This window comes from Pimephales promelas, chromosome 14, assembly GCF_988280905.1.
Source record: "Pimephales promelas chromosome 14, fPimPro1.hap1.1, whole genome shotgun sequence".
In the NCBI taxonomy this organism is placed as follows: Eukaryota; Metazoa; Chordata; class Actinopteri; order Cypriniformes; family Leuciscidae; genus Pimephales; species Pimephales promelas.
In genome coordinates this window covers 34316797-34343598 of record NC_142782.1, presented here as the reverse complement: position 1 = coordinate 34343598, position 26802 = coordinate 34316797, and the positions used below count along the sequence as shown (strand labels likewise).

Genomic DNA, 26802 nt, shown 5'->3' with positions numbered 1-26802 from the left:
TTGGAGGTGTTTTCATCGGTAATCTCACATCATAATACTACAGTAAATTAATGACTTCTGGTAACTTCAAATCACTGTCAGTGAACAACCCCTTGAAAACACAGATCTTGACTGTACATTTGAAGCTTTTTTTACACTGAAATAAATAAAAACACTTGCTCCGCTTCATTTGACATCTGGGATTATCACATGCACAGTAAAGAAGCTTTACAAATGTGTACAAGCAATTACTGTAGACATTTATTAAATATCACAGACAATAGATAATCCAAAAGGAATGAGAATATAAAGAGAGGAGAGAGAATTAATGCGAGCGTACAAAGATTAGCCACTTACTGCACAATCGACTGATCAATACACGCAGTGATCGCTAAAATCGAAATCAGAAATATTAATGCACAAATTCAGAGCCACAAAGATATCAAGATTCACAGGATGGCAAACATTTCAACTATAAACATAATCAATCAATATAATGTGCAAATCTAAAAACCTCTAAAATTTTACATTAGTCTCTAGTTCAGAGTTCAGACCATCCACTTCCATAAAAACATCTGCTGTTTAATAACCACATGATTCGTCTGGAAAATATTAAAGGCCGTAAACAAAATCACATCAAATAAAACCAAAATTGGCACAATTTACTTTAAATTATAAAATCAAGTAATTCAAGTCATCATGCAGCAGAGAGTTCATCGAGTGAAGAAGTGCTGATATACGTGTATCAATCCATGCAAACTCATCACACACACACACACACACTCTTCTCTGGCCTTCAGTACGGGATCTGGTTCTGATAGTACTGGATCATGTCATACGTTTTGCTCCTGAAACAATGAAAACACATTTCATGTAATTCCTATATTATTTATACATGTTTACATGTTCATCTCTCTTTAGTGTGTAATGTTGCTGTGTGTCCCTCCAGCAGGAGTTCTTCTCTATATCAGTGTCAGTGTTTCTGAACTCCTGAAACGCCTCCATTGTAGTCTTGAGTCGAACACGTCACAATATTCCTCATTATAATAATTAATGCGCAGAATAAAGGGGCGGGGCCATGTTGAGTGAGTTAGTAGTGTGTTAAACTGGCGGTTATGGTAAGAGGCGGGACATTTTACAAACACACTCGAAGCGCTCGACCAATCACAACACACTGCTCCAGCCGACCAATCAGAGCACAGTGTGCTTTCAGAAGGAGGGGCTTCATAGAGACAGGAAGTGAACAGAGCGTTACTGACAGACTGGGAAGAGAGGAGCCGCAGCAATGAGGAGAATAATGCATGAAACCTGCTCTAGTAGAGCCTGAAAACAACATCAAGACTTTAAGAAAAGAAATAATAATAATAATGGCCTCTTTAAAGTGCTCATATTATTCTCATTTACTTGCTCATAATTGTGGGGTTTTGCTAGAATACATTTACGTGATTTTAAGTTAAACACATTGTTCCTCATTCGGTTCGTTGCAGCGGCACCTGTTTTCTACACTGTTATGGTTCCTGCCTCTTTATGGCGTCACTATTGTTTGTTTTAATTATTAACTGTATTTTTTTCAATTATTCTGATTTCTTTTGATTATTTTAATTTATTCTATGTAAAGCACTTTGAATTACCATTGTGTATGAAATGTGCTATATAAATACAGTAAATTTGCCTTGCCTTGCCTATTGGAAGGCCATGCAATGTTTTCTTTGCCTTCTCAGTGAAAAAACAGCGTCGTTTTTGTATTGCAAATCACTCCCCCATAATGAGTAGACTGGGTTTATGTAAGTGTGCATCACAGTGACAGGGCACGAAGTAAGAAAAATCACAGAAACAAGAGCAAGACGACAAACGAGGCGTTTCAGGAGAGTGTTTTCTGTTGGAGAGGTTCACACAGAATGTGTTTACCCGCACAAACAGCTCATAATACACACTAAACTAAAGGAGAGGATAAATCAAAACACATTCTAGGTTCCCTTTGAGCATCATGTTGAATGTCCATATAAAATATGTTGAGATAAATCCTAGTAAAACACACACACACACACACACACACACACACACACTGACCTGCTGCTCAGGAAGCAGTTCTGAATGACTTTGATGATGAAAGCCGCCGCTTCCTTCTCACTCACTCCAGGGTTAAAGCGCTGCCTAAACACACCATTCACTTCAGATCTCAAGCCGCTTCATATTCATACAGCACGAAACATGACAATAACTTGCAAACTTCCTCAAATTTAATTTCAGATGTAAAAAGACAACGGTGTTGTTATTCAGATCAGTTCAGTTGATTCAGTTTGTAAGAAAGAACTTAAGAAACTTAAATACTTGTAAATATGTCATTTTAGTGTTTTTGGAGATTTTCTTGCTATGATGCATTTTTAATAATTTTCAGCAATTTACATTTTATTAAATGTATTAATTCCCCATGACAACAAATATCGTCATATACATTGATTTGTGTTTATTTGTAAAGTACTGATTTCACTCATAAAAAAGCTTCTTCCATTGCTTAATTTATCCATAGATGTATATTTTTCAATATAAATCTGACAACATTTGCATGCACATAAAAATTCTGCTCCTTCATAGTTGCTTCAAACTCACTTGAGCAGTTTGATGGCCTGACCGCGGAAGCAGGGCAACCCTGTATCCAACATCAGCGTTACCAAGGCAACCACAGCATCCATGTACGGCCTGCAGTGTGACAGAGAAATGCATTCAGGAAATCAACTCCATCCATTTTTTAAAAGACACACACACACACCTCACCTGACGGCCAGGTATCCGCGCACACACATCTCCATGAACCATTTAAAGGGCGTGGCCTCCATCTTGCCGCCCATGATCATCACCATCTCATCCGTCAGTTTGATGTCCGGCTCCCAGCCCAGATTCCCACCCGGAGAACTCTCAAACATGAAGCCGAAATCTGAGGAGCACACACACACACGATAAACACTCATGATACACCCAGAACAGAGCGGTGTGATGGTTTGAGCTCTCACCGATGTGGATGAGGTGTCCGTGTCGGTCCAGCATGATGTTCCCGTTGTGTCTGTCCTTGATCTGGAGCAGGAACAGCAGAAGACTGTACGCAGCCATACTCCTGATGAAGTTATACCTCGCCTGCAGAGACAGCGAGTGTGTGTGAGTGTGTTTCTCGACTCCAAGGCCCCTTCATCGTTCACAACTGGTTTTGCTTTGGATAAAAGCAAATGCGTAAAATCCATAAATGTAAATGTACGACAATATTTGAAGTCCGGCTAGCCCAAAGCTTTGCTTTAAAAAATGATTTTAATCTATAGGCACTCCTAATTAAAAAAAGTTACAATTAAAATAAATAAATATAACTTACTTTATTTTAAATTAAATTAACAAAAATGTTAATAGCCATTTTTCAGGGTTGTTACACTTCTAAAACCAATCTTGAGTTTTACACGTTTATTTACTGGATAAGAATTAAAAATAAAGATTTTTTTACTTCATTTCAATAGTGCCTGATATGATATATTAGAGCTTGGCATTTTATAGAGCAATTCATATACTATAATTTTTCCAGGTCTAACTACTTTTCCAAAATTAAATTAAATAATAAAATTAATAAAAGGTAAAATAAAAATAAAATACAGTTCGAAATACATAGATTTATAGTTGTTTTAGCTTATTTTACTTAATTTTTATATTACCTGATAAAATATATTACTATAGTAATTTGTCTACAATTATTTTAATTTTCAACAATTTTCCAGGTCTAGGAAACATTTTAAAATTATGGCTTCCCCATATTTTACAGGTTTTCCAAGACTGTAGAAATCCTGGATTTCCAAAAAAAGAGAAATGAAATTAAAATAAAAAAATAAATTACAATTAAATTGAATTAAATTGTCTTTTTAGTCGTTTTAGTTGATTTTACAGTGTTTGTCTGATTTGAAATCATCATGTGGAAGTCTGCTGACGCCCTCTAGTGGACGCCGGACTCCTGACTGAGACACACACACAGAAACACAGATATGAGGCGTTTCTCACCTTCTGGAAGGCCAGAGTGGATTCGTCTCCGTACTGGTTACGGAAATAATCGTACATCCCGAAATCCGTCTGTCGTCCCAGCTGATCTCTGGACTTACAGTCTGGGATGCACTCGATAACGCCACACTGCGGGACACACACAGGACTGTTACACTACACACACAACACTGCTGGTGTCACACTACTAGCCAACTCCAGACAAGAGCATCACCCTGCGACATTTCTCTCTGGTTCACTCTCACAACCTGTAAATCACATCAGGAGCAGCAAACAAACATAAACCACCATAATAAAGGGAATTAATATGCAATACAGGGAGTGAAATGTGTGTGTGTGTGTGTTTACCCCTTCAGGTAATGATCATCTGCCACTTCAGTGAGATACAATCAATAAACACACACTGTACGGATGTCTTATTTTATTAGTTGTTTAAGTTTAGCCATATAAAGATGGTCAGTTACACAATCACCACGGATGACGGAGTGTGTCTGGCTGTGTGTTTGCAGTGGGACCGGTTTAGACCAGGACTACAGCGGTTCAGTTCTTCACTACTGTATGTATAATATAAATATTTATATTTAATATATTTAATATTTATATATAAATATTTATATTTAATACACTACTGTATATTAAATATAAATAAATAAATAAATATATTTTTTTAATAATTTATTAATTTGAATACTAAAGATTAAAATTAATTTGAATTAAAATGACATTATTTAAATAAATACAAATAAACAAAAAAAATATATATGCAAATAAAAAATATATAAAATATTTAAATACATAAAAATAAAATAAAACAAAAAAAACAAAAAAAAATTAATTAAATTAAAATAAAACAAAGCAAAATAATTAAAAAATAACAATTTATCAATTTGAATACTAAAGATTAAAATTAATTTGAATTAAAATTACATTATTTATATAAATACAAATAAACAAAAAATTTATAAAAATAAATATTTAAATAAATAAAAACAAAACAAAATAATTAAAAATAATATTTATTTGAATACTAAAGATTAAAATTAATTTGGATTAAAATTACATTATTTAAATAAATAAAATAAAATAAATAAATAAATATATTTTTTTTTAAAAATAAATAATATATATATATATATATATATATATATAAATAAAATAAACTCACCCCAGGTGCCGTCGCTACCACCCTGTACGGAAACACGAACAGGTCGAGTCCCACCAGCTGGAAGATGTTCTTGAACAGGCCGATGATCTGCAAAGCAAGCATGTCCTGCAGGAGGAAATCAGAAACACATCTGAACCACTAAACCACACTTATCTACTTAAATATGTTACACCTGATAAATGTGATTTAAAGCACAATGCATATTTAAATGCAATGAATTTGTTAATATTTTCTAAAAATCTACAGTTTAAATCTACTGACTCATATTATGCACACGTTTCTGTTCTGTTTATATGTGCTAACACTGTAACACACTCATGCCAATAAAGCAATGTAAATTAGAAAAAAAGAAAAGTTAGGGGTTTTAACAGGTATCACATATGAATTGGATGCAACAGAATCTTTTTTTTAAAAAGATGCAAATGTTCAATAAACAGACCTTTGTTAATATTCATACTACAACAAATTATTTCACAAACTATTACAGTAAATTCTCCTATTAGTGTATGATGATGATGTGTGTCACAGTTGTGGATACAGACAGTATATATCAGCTATTTTACTACGGCTATGAGTTTGTTGGCTCATCCGATCATATTTCATAGCCAAAAATGTAAAGTAATACAGTAAGTACATAAAGGACGGCAAAAACAAAGCACATGAGATGTCAGAGTGAAACTGATACCTGTCTGCAGTCGTCTCCTACTTTAAAGATGGCCGCCTGCCAGCAGATCTTCTGCGCGTCCTCTCCGCTTTCTTCATCCAGCGAGTCCGAGCGACACAATAAACCTACACACACACACACACACAGAGGAGCGAGTCGTCATACTTTGTGTCGGCGTGATTGAAAAGCACCATTATCCCTCAGACTTTCATCTTAAATTCCTAAAATTATTATTTATTAATATTATTATAATACAAAAGGCAAAATCGTTCACATTCGATGGCTGCATAATTGCTAACAATGATGTAATATTAGTAAACTGTGATGCAGAAGTATGGCTGTTTGCTTCAGGAATGAAATGATTGTGTTTGTGCATTAATGATTTGCATACCCTCTTTCTCGAGTTCACTCACTCCACAGCGTTTCACCTTGAACTTGGCCAGATACGGCGCTTTAGCAGCGCTGAGAGGGAAAACACACAGACACGTGAGTTACTGTGCATCTAAACCCCATCAAACACACCTTTCATGAGGTGTGTATTAGAGCCGTTTCTGAATCTGAAAGCTCTGCAAAGTTTCAGTGTAGATAAATAGAGTTTTTGTCTCCTAAAAGTCATCAGTAATTCAATCTCACTTCCCGCTGATTCAGGTTTGTAACTAATTTGCATAATGCCCGCCTCTGGTCTTGATTGGCTGAACAGTGTATCTTAGCTCCGCCCTCAATCACTGTAGTGTATATGAGAATCGTTACTGTTTGTATCAAGAGCTGCGATTTAGATATGATAAAGAGCGTTTGCTTTCTGGCCAATCAGAGCAGAGCAGCTCTCAGAGAGGCGGAGCTTAGAGAGATTCAATCCTTGATCGAAGAGCTGATGCTGCAGTGGAGATTATGAGAAAATTAAAGTGTTTTTGACCTTGGATGCATGTGAACCAGTTGTAGGAGACACCAAAACAAAACCAAGAACTTAAAAACAGCATAATATGGGCACTTTCAGTGGGGATTGTACCTTTGCATTGGCGTTCCAGATTTGTAGTCAATGTCTAGGACTATGGCCTCAGGGTTACTGGGCAGATAACAGCCTGAGAAACATCAAATTAACGGTTTTGTAACTAAAAGTGCTTGTAATATCAGCCGAGAACAAAGAGTGATGTGATAAGGAAGAGAGACTGAAACCTGGCTGGACTTTGATATCCGACAGCGCTCGCAGACACGCTCTCTTCCGCTCGTCTCCTTTAGGAATGGGCCTGAAACAGGAAACAGAAGATCTCAGCTTCACACAGGAAAATCAGTGTCATCTCAAGACTAAAACAGGAGGTGCCAGCCCGCGTTCAGTGATGTTAGACATCAAAACCTTCGCTGTCTATTCCCACAGAGAAGAAAATTGATGTCCATGTCTTTCTTTCTTCAGTGGAAAAGAAATTAAGGTTTTTGATGAAAACATTCCAGGATTTTCTCCATATAATGGACTTCAATGGGGTCCAAACGGTCCAAGGTCCAAATGAGAGTTTCAGTGCAGCTTCAGAGGGCTTTAAACGACACCAGACGATGAATAAGCTTATCTAGCGAAACGATCGGTTTAAAAAATAAATAATTTTTTTTTTTTTTAAATAAAAAAGTTTAAGTTTTATAAGCTCAAATGCTCGTCTTGCTCTGTTCTGTGATGCGCGTTCGTGACTCTCCTATTCGAACTCGTTCATCAAAATGAACGAATCTTTCCCCGAGTCAATTCGTTCATTTCAATCGTTGAGTGAACCAAATGAATCGGAAAAAGGTTCGTTCATTTTGATAAACGAGTTCGAAAAGGAGAGTCACGAACGCGCATCAAAGAACAGAGCAAGACGTCCATTTGTGCTTATAAAACTTAAACTTTGTTTTTTGTTTTTTTTTTAAATGAGCGATCGTTTCGCTTGGTAAGACCCTTATTCATCGTCTGGTGTCGTTTAAAGCCCTTTGAAGCTGCACTGAAACTCTCATTTGAACCTTGAACCGTTTGGACCCCATTGAAGTCCATTATATGGAGAAAATCCTGGAATGTTTTCATCAAAAACCTTAATTTCTTTTCGACAGAAGAAAGAAAGACGTGGACATCTTGGGTGACATGGGGGCGAGTAAATAATCAGCAAAAGTTTTTTAAAATTGAACTACTCCTTTAACTAGCATTTTGGGGAAAAACACACAACCAGATGCTAACGGCAGGTTACTCTTACTTTATAATGGCTGAGACATTGGTGATCTTGTTGAAGAAGTCAAACTCGCGCTGGTAGAAATCTTTAGCTGGACCCGAGAGAGACCCGATGATCTCTTCGACCAAATGCTCCAGAAGCTCCCCGATATCCGCTAGAGAAAACACACACAGAATAAACATCACAACCTTAATAACCAATGATCTTTGCAATGGACAATAACTCTATTCTAGATCTGCTGTAAAGCCTAAACTATCTCTGTAACTTTATTTTCCTGTAATCACTGTAAAGCTGCTTTGAAACGGTGAGTATTGTTAAAGCGCTGTATAGATGAAGACGAGCTGATTGGTGGAGAGGACGTACGGTCCTTCTGGTGTCCCTCCTCGTCGGTGTAGATGTTGGTCTTCATGTTCCAGATGAACTGATGTGCCAGAAGCTGAGACTTCTGTGCCGCCCACAGGATGTATTCTCTCACGTACCCCATCTACACACACACACCAATCAACATGTCAGGGAGAGAAAATGGGGAATGGAAAATGGCCTCCATATGCAAAATATTTATACTTTTGCAAAATATTAAAATGATGCATGCAACTTGATTTATACTTTTAAAAATCGAACTTTGCATTACTAGTAATGACGACAAATAATGTTTAAAATGCCTCTATTGTGCGTTTTCAGATTTGACCTTTCATGAAATGTGCAATAGAGCCGTTCGTGAATGTAAAAGCTCAGCAAAGTTTAAAAGAAAGACGTGATTCTGAACTGAAACGAGTCAGTAATTCAGTCTCAGTTAGGTTTGGAACTCATTTGCATAAAGCCAGCCTCTGGTTTTGATTGGCTGAACAGCGTCTCTTAGCTCCGCCCTCAATCACTGTAGTGTATCTGAGACTGGAAGAGTTTGGTTTGTGTTGTTCATGTGGAGAAGACAAAGCAAATCCACTCTGATGAGACTGATACGGTAACACACACGCCATCGTTACTGTTCGTATCAAGAGCTGAGAGTCAGATATGATAATGAGCGTTTGCTTTCTGGCCAATCAGAGCAGAGCAGCTCTCAGAGAGGCGGAGCTTAGAGAGACGGAATCCTTAATCGAAGCGTTTCAGACACTGAGCTGCATTAGAGATTATGAGAACATTAAAGTGTTGTTTGACCTTGGATTAATGTGAACTAGCTGTAAGAGACACCAAAAATCAAACTAGGCACTTTTAAATTAGCATAATAGGGGCACTTCACACTTTACCTTGTCATAACGGAGAGCTTGAACAATTTGTGGGATGTAAAACAGAATAGCATCCTGTTGAACGAGAGTAAAATATACATTCATAAAGACACAAAATGCTGCAAGATAAAGAGCTATAGAGAAATATAGATGATGATGATGATGGCGTACAGGAGGAAAGGAGCGCAGGACTTTGACGGCGTATTGTGCGGTCAGCGGATGTGGCGGATACATGCTGGAGAAATACGACAGGCCCGTGGGAGGATCAGCCGGAGCCCAACACAAGATGTGACTCAACTCAGGAGAATCGGCATCAATCGTGTGCCACGTCACCAAGAACTGCAGCGGGAAACACACACACACACACACACACTTGTTCAGTTACCAGTGCAGACACAAGATCTGATAAATCAAACTGTCAGTATTTTTAAGGGAGCACAGAGCTTATGAGTAGTGAACAAATAACACGTCCATGAACTTTTATTTACTGATTATCAAAAGCAAGATTTTAGGTTAAAATGTATATGAATGCATGAGAGAAAAGTGTTTAGTTTCCAGAAACCAGGGGTGTGCAATAATATCATGATTGTTGTTTTAACGATATGTGATCTGACATTATCAAGTGTGTCCATCACTTTACATAAACACAACTAGCACACTTAGACTGCGTCATTTACTGTATTATAGAATTCCCTCAATATGTAAGATAAGGGGGCAAAAATACCTCTGACTTTTATATTTCTATAATTGAATATAGTTAATTAATCTCACACGAAGAGTGCTGTTTTTTCTCCAAATATCAGTATGATAACAAAAGTGATTTAGATTTTATACAAGTTAATATTAAGTGACTTTTAGACAATAAAACAGACAATATTGCCTGTTTTTTTCTCTATTTAGCCAATGAAAACAGTTCCAAACTAAACCACAGTACTATTTTGCATCTGTGAGCAACACACAGCGAGGAAAGATTGTAAAGGTTGTATAAATGATTCAATGACTCACTCATTAAGAGTGAATTGGCCTTTTGAATAAATCGGGTTGAAACCACTGATCTATATGACATATCATTACATGGATTAGAGGTTGAAACTCAAATGACTCACTCATTAACAGTGACTTGCTGCCACCTACTGGCGGTTTTAATTTAAAATGTAACGCATCTTTTCATCTTTTAAATAATTTCAAAACATCGATATTTGTTTTAGGTTCAAATGATTTTATATTGAGATATAATTTTTGTTAATATTGCACACCCCTACCTGCAACTGCCCTAAAATTTTATCTTAATAAGAATAAAGAATAATTATCTTAATTAAAATAGTATCTTAATACATATTTCAGAAATATCCAGAGGACAAAAACTCCAGGAAATGCAGGCTGTGTAAATGAGACCCTTGACAATACAACATATTGAAGAAAGTGTAGTTCTGAACCTCACAATTTAAATTAAATTAAATGATGTCTACCCGACTAAGGTCTATTACTCATTCATGTGTTTCTGTTGGATTCTGGATGTTCACCTTCACAGCCTCAGGAACGTCACTGACCGCTCCCGGATCCAACCGAACCAAGCGAGTCACTTCTGAGAAAATGGCTTCGGTGTTCTTGAACCTGGAAAATATCAGTTTCAGTACCATTTCATATTATTAGAGTAATGCATTCATTCTTGAAGCTCTGCCAAAATCACGAGTTTGATTACAGTAATGCATGATCAGATGCATGTAGATCTTGAACGAAATGCAAGTCACCAAATGCATGAAATATAAAATGCACAAAATATAAAATCCATCACCACATGCATAAAATATAAAATGCACAAAATATAAAATGCATCACCACATGCATAAAATATAAAATGCATCACCAAATGCATAAAATATAAAATGCACAAAATATAAAATGCATCACCACATGCATAAAATATAAAATGCATCACCAAATGCATGAAATATGAAATGCATCACCACATGCATAAAATATAAAATGCACAAAATATAAAATGCATCACCACATGCATAAAATATAAAATGCATCACCAAATGCATGAAATATAAAATGCATCACCAAATGCATGAAACATAAAATGCATCACCACATGCATAACATCTAAAATGCATCACCAAATGCATAAAATATAAAATGCACAAAATATAAAATGCATCAAATATAAAATGCATCACCAAATGCATGAAACATAAAATGCATCACCACATGCATACAATCTAAAATGCATCACCAAATGCATAAAATATAAAATGCACAAAATATAAAATGCATCACCAGATGCATAAAATATAAAATGCATCACCAAATGCATGAAATATGAAATGCATCACTAAATGCATGAAACATAAAATGCATCACCACATGCATAAAATCTAAAATGCATCACCAAATGCATAAAATATAAAATGCACAAAATATAAAATGCAACACCAAATGCATGAAATATAAAATGCATCACCACATGCATAAAATCTAAAATGCATCACCAAATGCATAAAATATAAAATGCACAAAATATAAAATGCATCACCACATGCATAAAATCTAAAATGCATCACCAAATGCATGAAATATAAAATGCATCACCAAATGCATGAAACATAAAATGCATCACCACATGCATAACATCTAAAATGCATCACCAAATGCATAAAATATAAAATGCACAAAATATAAAATGCATCACCACATGCATAAAATCTACAATGCATCACCAAATGCATGAAATATAAAATGCATCACCAAATGCATGAAACATAAAATGCATCACCACATGCATAAAATCTAAAATGCATCACCAAATGCATAAAATATAAAATGCACAAAATATAAAATGCATCACCACATGCATAAAATCTAAAATGCATCACCAAATGCATGAAATATAAAATGCATCACCAAATGCATGAAACATAAAATGCATCACCACATGCATAAAATCTAAAATGCATCACCAAATGCATAAAATATAAAATGCACAAAATATAAAATGCATCACCACATGCATAAAATCTAAAATGCATCACCAAATGCATGAAATATAAAATGCATCACCAAATGCATGAAACATAAAATGCATCACCACATGCATAAAATCTAAAATGCATCACCAAATGCATAAAATATAAAATGCATCACCAAATGCATGAAACATAAAATGCATAAAATATAAAATGCATCATCAAATGCATGAAACATAAAATGCATAAAATATAAAATGCACAAAATATAAAATCTACGAAACACCAAATGCATAAAATATAAAATGCATCACCAAATGCATACAATATAAAATGCATAAAATATAAAAAAATCAAATCACCAAATGCATAAAATATAAATGCAAACGTCATGCATGCACTCTCTCACCTGGCCGGCAGCTGTAGGGCGAGATACGGCGCGATGCTCCACGCTAGATTAACATTGTCCTTCCACTGTTTCTCAGTCAGGCTGATGTATTTGGACCTCCAGTTGGCGATGCTGGTTTCCACAGACTGATCTGCTGATATCTGGAGCTCCTGGCTGCCCAGAGGATTGTACCAGGTGGTCAGACGCTCCACCTCACTGGCCTAACAACCACAAATAACATTGTTTCAATCATATACTAATTAAAAACATACACAAGTCATGATATCTGGAGTAAAGAGACACATATTCTTCATTATATCACTGTAATCTCACCAGCAGGGCCAGCAGGAGCGTTCTGCGCTTCATGAAGTATTTGTGCAACTGCGTTCCTCTGTTCGTCTTCTTTGACAGACCTACAAAAATATTTCATACGAGTACGTCATATGGTGAAGTAATATTTTTCATGTTGCATTTTTACTCATGTTTTGATTCTTACGTCACTCCATCAATATTATTATTCTGACATGTGGACGACAGATTAAAGAGTGAGCAGATGTGGCCAAACATTTGACTGGAAGTGCTACAACAACATGCGGTCACAATCACACGCCGTGCCCCATTTGTATGGGGGCCAAATCATAAATAGAAATAAATAAGGAATGTATGAGTGTGTGAGTGTGTACCTGATTTCTTGGAGAGTGTGGAGAGTCCGCTGGACAGTGGGTATGTGTTGATCCAGCCCTGATTGGCCTGTTGTCTGGATCCCACAGCCGCGTCTAGACTGTTCCTCGAGTCCGTCACGGCCATGACAGACAGACTGTTCACAGACACGTCCTGAGGGTCTGCGCAAACACAGGGTTTATGGGTACTGAACACAGAACATGTCCATTACCTTTTCTTTTTTTAGGTTAAAATTCGATGATGTGTGTTAACCTGGTGGGACGAGCTGAATGGCTGTGAGGTACTTCTTATCCGAAAGCAAACACGCGTAGAACTTGATCATGATGCTGATGTCTTCGCGCAGGCGTTTCTCCGGCTGAGTGGGGAATCGTGGAGCTACACTGAAACACACACACAAAACACGTTCGGTTTGCTGCACGAGTCGAGACGCTACACATTTCCCCCGCCGGCGTGGATGCTCACAATACCTGAAGTAATCGAAGGCTGTGGAGTAGATCTTCTCTCTCAGGACATTACGGATGGTGGCATTGGTCACAACATCAGCATGCAGAAGAGTGAGACCAAGAGTCAGGAGCCTAATTACACAATTATATACAACAACACGTGTTTATATGTGTACAAATACAACACACCTTTTATTCCTGGTCTGATTTGATGCTAATCTGACCATTTACAATGTATATGTGCACATAAGCTAGTTACAAAAGTGGATCAAAACCTTTCATTGAAGTAATACATGAATTTTAAATGAAAGAATACATGAACAAGAATGAAAATGAAGCCCATTTAAATACAGTTTAAAAGATTTTTTGCATTTTGATATTATTTATGTCAAAAAAATGTGACAATAAAGCACATTTTCCACATAATGCAAAAGCATATATATATATATATGTTTATTTATTCTTTTTGGCCCTAAAAATAGACTTTCATCATGGAAATTTAATTAAATTAATTTATAAAAATGTAACAAAAAATGAATTAAAATTAATAAATAAAACAAATATATTGGTCCTAAAAATAGACATCCTTTTTAGAAAATAATAAGACTACGTTATTTCTTATTTATGTCACAAAGCAAATAAATATTTAAATGAATTCAATTAAAATTAATAAATAAATAATAACGACTTTCTTTATAAAAAATAAGATATTTTTGGATTATTTTGCATGAGATTCACTCACCAACACCCTATTGAAATGAAATAATGAAATAATGAAATAAAGCCTAGCGTTCACATTGGCATCTTAACAACATTTTTAACTCAAGATACCTAAAGGGATATGTTAACCTGATTGGTCGGCTTTTATGACATATAAAAACCAAAATAATGCAGTGTTCTGGGATAAATGCGCTCACGGTGTGTTCGTAGCTACATATGATGCTAATTTGACCATTTATAATGTATATGTGCACATGAACTAGTTACAAATAATACATTAGAAGTGGATCAAAACCTTTCATTAAAGTAATACATGAATTTTGAGCAATACCCGACAACTTTGATGAACTTTTTTGACGTTGACTACTGTAGTTTATGGTGTAAAACACGTGTTTCACCTGAACCGGGGTCCTATCGCGGCTACGTGTCGGTTCAGGCAGCTCTTGGGTCCACCGACACTGATGGACAGGGCTTTCTGCAGGAGAACCGTGAAGATCTCCACCTGATCCACACTGCAGTACTTCGCGATTTCAAATCTCTGCACTAGGAACTAAACACACACACACACACACTGCAAAAATCACTCATATGGGAAATGCAATGATGTGTGATCACTTTGATGGCTGTGTTTAAAATGAAATAGTTTATTACATACAAAACAGTAACTAATGCCTACTGTTTTATACAAATAGTATATACGATTTTATACAATATTATATTCAAATGGTGATACTCAATACATTGTATGTTTAGCTAGCCAAAAATGGTAAAAAAAATCAGCAAAATAAATACATATGTGATTAAAATTGTTATTATTCTAATAAATACAGATGATGAAATTAAATTAAAATAATTTAATAGGGCTGTGCAAAAATTAATTGCAATTAATCGCATCCAAAATAAAAGTCTGTGTTTACATAACATATTTGTGTGTGCTGTATATAATTATTTTGTATATATAAATACCTATGCATGCATGTATATATTTAAGAATTATTTGCGCTTAAATTCTGTATATATTTATAAATACATAATATATATTATATAAATATAAATATAAATATTTTATATACGAATAACACATTTTCTTAAATATATACATGCATGTGTGTGTGTATTTATATTATATACAGCACACACAAATATATCATGTAAACACAGACTTTTATTTTGGATGCGATTAATCGCAATTAATTTTTGCACAGCCCTAAAATTTAATAAAAAAGAATTAGATTAAAAAAAAATGTCTTTTGTTATATTATATTTTTTCTTATGTTAAAAATGGTTTATTAAAATATTTATTAAATCTATTGAATGGATTAAGCAAGATTAAAATAAATAAAAATGATTAATAAAATATTAAAATTAAATAAAGAACGCATTTTACAGTACATTATAATAGTGAGCCGAGAAAATAATATAATAATGCCACATTAAACACATTTTTGATTTATAATATTAATTTCTCAGTGTATAAATTTGGTGTTAATAAAATATAGATGCCTTTTAAATTTTTCTTAAAAAAAAGCACTAACTTTATCCCTTAAAACTTATCTTTGATCACCAAAATTACATATTTAAACGTTTTTTTTTCCCCCTACGATTTCAAAGCGTGTTTTTGAGCCCGTCTTTGTTTCACTGCAGTTTTAAGGAGGAAATACTCAGCAATGCTGTCCACTTATCAACTTACACATGGTGTGTGTCAAAGCGTATTAAACACACCACATACACACATAAACAACATTAAAAGCTGGATTTACACCACAAGAAATTTGATTGATTTTAACAACAATGTGAAAAGCACTATGTAAAGTCAAGTCAGTTTTATTTACATCCACTATGCATACTATATTCTGCATATATCGTAAGAGCAGTAGTACGCAGTAATCCAGACCTCGATCCAGAGTGAATGCGGTGTGACGTTGGGTGGACGAGGCAGGGGTTGACTCTCTTCTGAAGCCGCTAAAGGATCGGCCTCTGACTCGGTCTCCGAGAACAAGCCCATCTTCAGCTTGATGGTCATCTGCCAGGCGTCCGCCATCTCACGCATGAACTGCACACACACACACACACGTCATGAACACAGTGTGAAAGGGTGAAAGGGATAGTTCACCCAATATGAAAATTAGCCAATGATTTACTCACCCTGAAGCCAACACAATCTGAGTTTTATTAAAACATGTCCTGGCCCTTCCCAGCGATTTGGGAAAATAAAAGCTATTATTTGAAGTTTCACGGTACACACACACAAAAAAAAAAAACACATTCACTGGCATTATAAAGCTGGGAAGAGCCAGGAGTTTTTTATTTTTTAACTGAAAGAAGACTGTCATACACACCCAGGGTGAGTAAATCACAGCTAGTTTAACGGTACCTGGACTTCAGCTCCACTGCGCGCGGCGAGAAGCCATTCCCAGCAGGCGATGGCCGTCTCCATGCCCTGCTCCGTGAACATCTTCAGCGGAGACGAGCAGAGGTGATGCAGCAGCTGGAGATCGCAGTCTGGGACAGAGGCGTTTGTGTGCGTCACGAAAAACATCATGGAGTCGATACGGCCTGTGTGACGGCGTGTGTGTGTGCGCTACCTTTAGTGCTGATGAACAGAGCGGTCATCTTAAACATGTTCTGCATGAAGGCGTCAGAGTTTTTGGCGTCCAGAGCGTCGCTCATCTGAGAGATCATCAGTTTGCTGGGGTTCGACTCGCTGTGTGTCGCCTCGGCAAACTGCAGCATCCCAGCCACCTCAACACACACACACACACCATCAAATGCTCTGCTCTTGCATTACGGACACATAAACATGTCCAGGTCATATTTCACCTCAAAAACAAGAATGAAAGAAGTATTGAAAATGAAGCCCATTTAAAAACAGTTTAAACGATTTTTTGCATTTTGATATTATTTATGTGACAATAAAGCACATTTTCCACATAATGCAAAAGCATATATATATATATATATATATATTCCTTTTGGCCCTAAAAATATACTTTTTATGGGAATTTAATTAAATAAAAATTTAAAAATGTAATAAAAAATGAATTAAAATGAATAAATATAACAAATATATTGGTCCTAAAATAATTGGTCCTAAAAATAGACTTCCTTTATGGAAAATAATAAGACTACGTTAATTCTTATTTATGTCACAAAGCAAATAAATATTTAAATGAATTAAATTAAAATTAATAAATAAATAACAAGATATGTTTGGATTATTTTGCATGAGATTCACTCACCAACACCCTACTGAAATGAAATCATAAAATTAAATAATAAATAAATGAAATAATGAGGAAATGAAAATGAAGAAATGAAATTAAATGAAGAAATTAAATGAAGTAATGAATGAAATAAGGAAGAAATGAAATAATGAAATGAAGAAATGAAATGAAATAATAAATAATTGAAATAATGAAGAAATTAAATGAAATAACGAAATGAAATAATGAAATGAAGAAATGAAATAATGAAGAAATGAAATAATGAAATAATAAAGAAATGAAATAATGAAGAAATTAAATGAAATGAAATAATGAAATGAAATAATGAAGAAATGAAATAATGAAATGAAGAAATGAAATGAAATTATGAAGAAATGAAATAATGAAATAAAATGAAATAATAAAGAAATTAAATAATGAAAAAATGAAATAATGAAATTAAATAATGAAGAAAGGAAATAATGAAATGAAATAATGAAGAAATGAAATGAAATGCACTTTATTGTCCCCCAAGGGGAAATTTGTGTTGGAATGGGTTTACATTGACAGAATCATTGGAAGCATAACAGACAACTAAAAATTCTACACACAAATATAAATAAATAAATAAATAAATAAATAAATACACCCTATGGACTGCGCTCACCTCTCCGGTGTAGCGGTTCCGCAGGTTGAGCGACGCCATGAAGTTGGAGTAATCCTTCTTCACACAGGTGGGCCGCTCCGTCAGCTGGGTAACCTGAGGATGAAGGAACCGATTCGGTCTCTTCAGCCGCAAACATTACCAATGCACATTCCTGACTAGTCCTAGAAGTAAAGGCCAGGACCTCCTCGTCCCTATAGAGCATCAGTGGGACTACACTGACCTCCACTGCTGTGATCAATCATATATGGGTCTGTAACTGGAACAAGAGTTCAACTAGAGTACCAACCTGAGGAAAAGCTGCCTGGGACGAGGGGGAGGGACACACGGCAGGCCACACCCACCAAACCCAGGGCCACCCAATCACAGCGCACACACAGATGAGTTAGCAGAGACGCAATGAGGTAACGGCACAAACAAAGAGAATGACAAATGATACGCAAACATGCTGGAGAATGACATACAAAGACCAACACAACAGGCATGACATGAACACAACAGTGCTAATGAATATTCATAAAGTCTTACTGCATGAATCATTACTATTATATCTCACATTTAAATTCATATCTGGTTAGTTTTAAGCAGCACGCTGTGAAAAGCACAACGTGTGTAACGCTCTTCACAACACACACTGTTTCTAAGAATGTTTATAATGCATTATAGTCCATATTAAGGTCAAATTTGCAGTGCATTGTGGGATATAGTGCATAATACAGTGTTATACTGAACACTAGTAAATGCAGCTAGTCATTGCACACATGCAATTTACATAATATTTAATACATTATTACTGCGAATATGATCTTCAAAGCTGCTTTGAAACAATGTGCATTATGAAGAGAGAGCCATATAACTACAACAGACGACACAAATCAATAATCTGTGAAATGTGATCATGTTAATATTATATACATTTCCAGATGTTCTGTCAATCAGTTTGTGAATTTAGGGATTTCAACATGTATTTTGAGCATGAGTCATAAATCATAAATCATAAATCTTCTTTCTAAGGTGATTGAGTTTTTATTCTGAGGACCGGCCGCCGTCTTACCTTCATCTGCCCAAACACCTCAGTTACCATCTCAGTAACCATCTACCGTAAGACACAGCATCGGTTACCCTCGGGACGAGAGTGTGTGTGTGTGTGTGTGTGTGTGTGTGTGTGTGTGTGTGTGTGTGACGTGTGTTCTCTCACCCCCAGCGTGGTGCTTTGACGGTTGTATCCCGCGAAGCTGAGAATGCTCTCGGTCGCCATCGCCAGACCCGTGTGCTGAGACAAACCCGACAGCCAGTTCTGATGCTTGTTCAGATACTCCTGACACACACACACACACACACACACCAGTGTTGGTCAAGTTACTTGGAAATAGTGATTGGTTATTGATTACTGATTAGGGATGGGCAACGATTAATCGTGATTAATCGCATCCAAAATAAAAGTTTGTATTTACATAATATATGTGTGTGTAGTGTGTATAATTAATTTATTTAAATATAATATAAATTTTAATATAATTAATTATATAAATACCCACACATGTATTGTATATATTTAAGAAATATGTGCATGTATATATTTTATATATATTTATTCACAATTAATATTATATATATAAATATTTGATATATTAATAACACATTTTTCTTAAATATATACAAGCATTTGTGGGTATTTATATATACAAATTAATTATACACACTACACACACATATATTATATAAACATAAACTTTTATTTTGGATGCCATTAATCGCGATTAATCGTTGCCCATCCCTATTACTGATAAACCATTATTTTACTGCAATAGACCTTTCAGCCTAATTCTATTCTTTCTGCATATTCCATCATCTAAAATGTAATCAAATGAAACATTCTCTTTTTTTAAACTTGTTTCAATATTTTAACTTTATTCACACAGCAAAAATTTAATTAAATGCAACAGAAAACTGTTTAACATTTAAACCTATTTTCTGCACATTGCACCATATTTGAATGAAATAAAGAAAGTCCCTCTGTTCACTTAAATTCATACATATTCCAGCATATGAAATAAATATATTTTTTGGTAAAATCCTTCAATTTGAATAGATAATAAAATAATTTTAAAAAGAAAGTCTCTCCTGACTGTATTCCCAAATTATTAACACTTGTGTTTTTTAACAGTAAAATGCAGGTAGGGATGGGCAATGATTAATCGCATCCAAAATAAAAGTTTGTGTTAACATAATATATGTGTGTGTAGTGTGTATAATTATTTTGTATATATATAAATGCCCACACATGTATGTGTATATTTAAGAAAAATGTGTTATTAATATATCAAATATTTATATTTATAGATAATATTAATTATGTGTAAATATATATAATGTATATACATGCAAATATTTCTTGTGTGAGTATTTATATATACAAATTAATTATACACACTACACACACACATATATCATGTAAACACAAACTTTTATTTTGGACATTTTATTTATAAAGTGCAGTGTTATTTTACATTATGATTACATTTTCTGTACCCGAAAATCTTAAAACACTATTTAAATCTTATTTTTATTTAGTTTTGATTTTTTTTTTTTAGTGTTTACTTGTCTTTAATGCTTGAAATGTATATTAGTTAGGCTTTTTAAACCACAGGAAAACGTTCCTTGTGTAAGTGTTCTTTAGCCGGTTGATTTTTGTTCATGATATTCAGGTACAATAAGACTAAATGTGAATGGTATCATTTTTTTTTACCTTATTGGAATCGATAAGCAGAATCGAAATCGAAATCACACCCCTAGTGTATAGTGTGTGTGTGTGTGTGTGTGTGTGAGCTCACCTGGAGATGAGACTTGGTGACGGACGCGGCCCACTTCATGGCCTCCTTCAAGATCTCTCCACAGCGAGCGGCGAAGTCCTTCACGATGCTCTGGACAACAAACAACATTTCAAAACACTGGACCTGATCATGAGTACGTTCCCGTCTCGGACGCCCGTCTCACCTCTCGCGCCTCGTGCGTGTCCGGGACCGTTATCCTGTACGGCGTGTCGGGAATGTCGTAGTACGGCTGATCTTTGTGAATATCCTGTTTAACATGAGGTCAGGATAAGTGAATGACATGTGAGTTATATCGGTCACGTGTGTGTGTGTGTGTGTGTTGTACTGACGGCGCTCAGGGACAGAGAGAGAGTCTGCAGGATGTCCAACATGGTCTTCAAAACTCTCCCACTCCACAACAGATGCGGAAACCTAGACGGCAAACACATTGTGTTCAAGAAATTGATGTTTCACTATAGCAGTAATACTAATATAATAAAAATATATATATTGTTATTATTATTACTACTACAATTAAAATCAATTATTAAATTAATACAATTAAATAAATATTTTACTATAGCAGAAATGCTACTAATAATCATTTATTTTTTATGTTATGATTAAATTAATATAATTAAATGCATAAATATTTTACTATAGCAGTAATACTACTGTAATAAAAAAATATTATTGTTATTATTATTACAACAATTAAAATAAGTTATTAAATGAATACAAGTAAATAAATATTTTAATATAGCAGAAATACTACTAAAAATAATTTATTATTTATATTATGATTAAATTAATATAATTAAATTCATAAATACATATTTTACTATAGCTATAATACTAATGTAATAAAATACAAGAACAATATTTTTCTTAAATTAATACAATTAAATAAATAAATATTTTACTATAGCAGTAATACTACTGTAATAAAAACAGTTAATAATAATAATAATGATAAATCACCATAATTTTTTTATATAATGATTATTAATACATCAATATAGAGGAAAAACAGTGATTTGATAGATTTGAGCTTTTAGTTTGTTTTTGTGTGAGGGAAACAAATAGGAATAGTACTATTACATTTATTATTAATCATAAGCTTAATTTCAATTATTATTAATAATACATAATTATTATTTTAATATTAATTTATATAAATGATAATAACTATTATTATTAAATTATTATAATAAATGAAAAATACATATTTTACTGTAGCAATGATACCAATCTAATTTAAATACTAAAGAAAAATTATACATTTAATAATAATAATAATTATTATTATTATTATTTTATTTTACAGAACAACACTAAAATCACAATACTAATATTAATGTCGGTGTAAATTTCTTGACTTTCAAACGTGAATCTATAGAGCTTTTATTTTGGAGTAAAACTGCAGAGAGACCCAAGAACTCGTTTGTTGACATCAGATTTATAAATGATTCTCATTACAAGTTTGGGAAGACGTTTGCCGTATTTTGTCTTTACAAAATCAAGTTAAAAGCGACCTAAACTCACTGTGCTTGCAGATCTGTGAGGAACTCTATACTCTAACAGTAATAAGCATTACTAACTACAAGGAACACACAAATATTGGGAGAAATTGTTGAGTTTACATCATAAGTGATGCTTTAATATGCCGTCTAGGTAGAGAAATTAATCTTACGTTTCGGCGAGTCCTGAGAGGTATTTATCTGCAACTCTGCGGATCCTCTTGTGGGTGTGGTTAAAGTTGACCAATAGGAACTGAGCATGACGCTCAAGCTCCTCCTCGTGCGCTTTAGTCTTGGGCTGAAACGCAAAACACAGACGTTATCAATGAGCGATCAATACTGCATTCAGACATCCGTCAAATACTCGACTCACTTTCTCAGCCATCATCTGCAGGAAAACATCGAAGACTTTATCACCGACACAGATCACACACTGCATCATGCCTGGGCGGAGATAAAGACGCAAAGCGATGTATTGAATATTCACAGTATATTTGCAATGGTTTCGCTGGTTACATAACACTAAACAAAGTTGGTTTTCTAAATATCATGTGATTAAACTAGTTCAAGATCATTTGCTTTATGAGAAAGATTCAACAGTTAGGACGAATCGAGTCAAAACTGTTGATTCGATTATATAATGATTAAAAGTTCTAATATGTACAATTAATATTCATATTAATATGAATATTCATATATATAAAATTCTTAAGTGTCGTATTTCTCATATTAAAATGTTCTGGTAAAAAATAATGTAGGTAAATGTCACTGTTTATCATATCGGTGCATAAAAATGTAAATTAATAAATATGATTCTTCACGTTCATTTACGTTAATAAAAAACAGTGCGGAAAACAAGCATTGAATAATTGCAACTAGATTTTTACACATGCTTACTTCTTGTGGTAAAACATTTTTAATTTTTTTAAATCAACCATATGAAATTATATTGAATTTCAGACCCGATTTGTCTTTCTGGATGGCCTTGTCCTCAAAGTATCTGAACATCACCTGGAAGCGGTCGGCATCGTTCGAGTGCAACATCCTGAGAAAGAGAGAGAGACAGAACAAAGAGAGATGGGTAAATCAAACACACACACATATACAATTTTATATTCTAGGAGGCACTTCTGGTTTATTTATTATAAAGAACATTTAATCATAAAATGACTATTGTTTTGCATCAATAAGGGCCGTTACTAATAATATTACATGTGTGTTTGCTAGAAATTTGACATCACATAACTTGAATTAAAATGTACTTTAATTAAAAAAAAACTCGTTTTAAATGTGTTTTTCTTCTATAGTATCAAAACGACCGACAGCTTTAGTGATTATTAAAGGAGCAGTCTTTACTGTCTGTCTCTGCATAACTGCATAAAATTTTTGTTTTTCATGAGACTGTGACTTCCTACTTTTTTTTTTATACAGGTGAAACTTGAAAAATTAGAATATGGTGCAAAAGTTCATTTATTTCAGTAATTCAACTTAAAAGGTGAAACTAATGTATTACATAGAATCATTGGGTGATTCTCACAAAATCTTGGTTTTAAAAATTTCAAACATGAAAATTCAAAAATGCTCGAATTAACAAAAAAAACAAATCAGACATTAGAAACAAAGTCTGGAGAATTTGTGAATATTAATTTAAAAACATTTATTTACAATTTAAGACCTTTTTGAGCATAATTTCCAAAACAAGTCTGAAAAAATCTCATTACCGCAACAGTGTGAAAACATCAACACTGTTAGAAAAAAATTTTTTTTCACATTTTTAAAAACGGATTATTAACAGTCATGCACAGTTACTTAGAAATCTGAAATAATATTTATTTTTAAATTAGCATTATTTAACATTTTTGTTTAATTTCTCTCATTACCGCAACACCTTCCACAATTTACAACCTTTTTTTTTTAATATATTTTAATGAAACCTGACACATTTTCAAAATGATATGACAAACCTGAAAGAACATAATGTGTAGATACTGTACATGCATTTAAAATCAAACTACACATTTTATATTAATTAAATTAAGATTTAACGATCATCTGTTGCGGTAATGAAACTTAGGTTTTGAAAATGAGGTTGTAATGTAATGTTACATGCAAAGTGAGATATTTCAAGCCTTTATTTGTTATAATATTTAATGATTACGGATTACAGATAAATTCAAAATTAGAATATTGTGAAAAGTTTTCATATCTGTAAGCCATAATCATCAAAATCATAACAAATAAAGGCTTGCAATATCTCACTTTGCATGTAATGAGTCTATATAATATATTAGTTTCACCTTTTAAGTTGAATTACTGAAATAAATGCACTTTTACACGGTATTCATATTTCTCGAGTTTCACCTGTATTAGGGAGTGGAAATGGCTAAAAAGCCAGTCAGCGCTCCTGTGCCGCCATCTACTGGTTAGGGTGGTAATTGCATGTCTTAAAAAAAGAAAAAGAAAAAAAAAGTGCGTGTTTGCCGTGAAGTTAGTTTTCCTAAATATTTTAACTTTTATTTAGAGCGAATCTTTCACTGATTGTTTACTGTTTAACTGAATTTACTCCCATTGTTTGAGCAAATGAGGAGGATAATGAGAGGAGTGGTTCTGAAGGAAGTCAGAAAGACTGAAAACTGAAAGTGACCTCATATACTCCAGCCGGTAGACGGACAGCAGGTACGTGCACATGGCGAAGTCCAGTTTATTGATGAGGGCGGCGGCTTCAGGAGACGGATCCAGCAAATTAATGATGGTGCTGCGCAGTTCACTCAACTCCGCCTTCACAAAACGAGGATTTTATAAGACAAACAAGAGCTTTTCAGAATGGGAAACTAGTATATACTGTATATCACTACTGTAAACCAGTATGCAATGTCTAACAGAATCGAAATCTCCAGGATTTTCTCCATATAATGGACTTAAATGGGGTCCAAACGGTTCAAGGTCCAAATGAGAGTTTCAGTGCAGCTTCAAAGGGCTTTAAACGACACCAGACGATTAATAAGGGTCTTATCAAGCGAAACGAGCGCTCATTTAAAAAATAAAAAAGTTTAAGTTTTATAAGCACAAATGCTCGCCTCGCCAAACTCGTTCTTCAAAATTTACTAATCTTTTACTAAACTAGTCATTTGGTTCATTCAACGAACAAAATGAACGAAATGACTCATTTTGATGAACGAGTTCGAACAGGAGAGTCACGAAAGTGCATCACAGAACAGAGCAAGGCGAGCATTTGAGCTTATAAAACGCAAACTTTGTTATTTATTATTTAAATGACCGCTCGTTTCGCTTGATAAGACCCTTATTCATCGTCTGGTGTCGTTTAAAGCCCTTTGAAGCTGCACTGAAACTCTCATTTGGACCTTGAACCGTTTGGTCCCCATTGAAGTCCATTATATGGAGAAAATCCTGGAATGTTTTCATCAAAAACCTTCATTTCTTTTCGACTGAAGAAAGACAGACATGGACATCTTGGATGACATGGGGGCGAGTGAACTACTCCTTTAACTTTTCACTTACTGATAGAGTTATTAGTGATTTGAATACTTAAACACAGTGAGAGCGTTTACCGGAGTAACCGTGTCGTTCTTCAGTGCCGAGTTGTACTGGAGCTCCGAACGTAGCGGTTCTCCACTCGGGAACGTGAGCAGTGGCGATTTAGTGGCGATTTCACACACTCCCTCGTACCATTCCTCAGGCCACAGACCTAAAACACAGGCAAACACACACTTCTGTAGAAATACTGCGAGAGAAATCCAGCTAGGGAACGCGTTTAGATTGTGTATGTGGTGAATTCATGTTTAAATGCGGTCAGTGATGGCAATGATTTTATTTCCTTACCAGATCCTTCCACGGCAAAACCCATGACCACAGAATAGAGCCAGAAATCTCTGAAGAGCTTCTGCAGGCGAGGTTTGGCCTCTTTAATGGCGGGCAATCGGCGGGTCAGCTGCGTGAAATTACAAATAAGCAAATTAAATACACAATACAAAAACATTATCAAAATGCTAGTTCTTTAGAAAGGTTATATTATACAAAAAGGACTGTGTGGCGTCACTGTTTGTTTTTTTAACCTAAAACTGTATTCTGGACAAATGTGGGCAAAATAGTTTTAATTTATTTAAAAAAAATACTTCCCTGTTAACATAACATTCACAA

General features: G+C 34.5%; 1 protein-coding gene across 3 annotated transcripts in view; it reads right to left on the bottom strand.

Moving 5' to 3' along the window:
- Positions 1-218: 218 nt before the first annotated feature.
- The window catches only part of pi4kab (phosphatidylinositol 4-kinase, catalytic, alpha b), a 57716-nt gene continuing 31132 nt past the window's right edge, over positions 219-26802 (bottom strand). Inside the window, exons 20-57 of one of the 3 annotated variants that reach the window (XM_089119904.1) lie at positions 26485-26593; positions 26214-26350; positions 25289-25422; positions 23607-23689; positions 23018-23088; positions 22818-22942; positions 21475-21556; positions 21309-21392; positions 21146-21235; positions 19510-19629; positions 19366-19407; positions 18601-18615; positions 18315-18407; positions 17030-17186; positions 16819-16946; positions 16339-16497; positions 14843-14994; positions 13749-13856; positions 13534-13661; positions 13284-13442; positions 12934-13013; positions 12622-12821; positions 10767-10857; positions 9415-9582; positions 9265-9318; positions 8384-8504; positions 8045-8174; positions 7011-7081; positions 6844-6916; positions 6229-6299; positions 5859-5962; positions 5174-5278; positions 4012-4137; positions 2991-3111; positions 2755-2914; positions 2590-2679; positions 2050-2133; positions 219-827 (exon numbers count right to left, since the gene is read on the bottom strand). In XM_089119904.1, the coding sequence (XP_088976030.1) occupies positions 776-827; positions 2050-2133; positions 2590-2679; positions 2755-2914; positions 2991-3111; positions 4012-4137; positions 5174-5278; positions 5859-5962; positions 6229-6299; positions 6844-6916; positions 7011-7081; positions 8045-8174; positions 8384-8504; positions 9265-9318; positions 9415-9582; positions 10767-10857; positions 12622-12821; positions 12934-13013; positions 13284-13442; positions 13534-13661; positions 13749-13856; positions 14843-14994; positions 16339-16497; positions 16819-16946; positions 17030-17186; positions 18315-18407; positions 18601-18615; positions 19366-19407; positions 19510-19629; positions 21146-21235; positions 21309-21392; positions 21475-21556; positions 22818-22942; positions 23018-23088; positions 23607-23689; positions 25289-25422; positions 26214-26350; positions 26485-26593 (4077 nt within the window). In that variant the 3' untranslated portion in view covers positions 219-775. The remainder of the gene's footprint in view (positions 828-2049; positions 2134-2589; positions 2680-2754; positions 2915-2990; positions 3112-4011; positions 4138-5173; positions 5279-5858; positions 5963-6228; positions 6300-6843; positions 6917-7010; positions 7082-8044; positions 8175-8383; positions 8505-9264; positions 9319-9414; positions 9583-10766; positions 10858-12621; positions 12822-12933; positions 13014-13283; positions 13443-13533; positions 13662-13748; positions 13857-14842; positions 14995-16338; positions 16498-16818; positions 16947-17029; positions 17187-18314; positions 18408-18600; positions 18616-19365; positions 19408-19509; positions 19630-21145; positions 21236-21308; positions 21393-21474; positions 21557-22817; positions 22943-23017; positions 23089-23606; positions 23690-25288; positions 25423-26213; positions 26351-26484; positions 26594-26802) is intronic. The other 2 variants (XM_089119905.1, XM_089119906.1) reach the window with 2 other exon arrangements.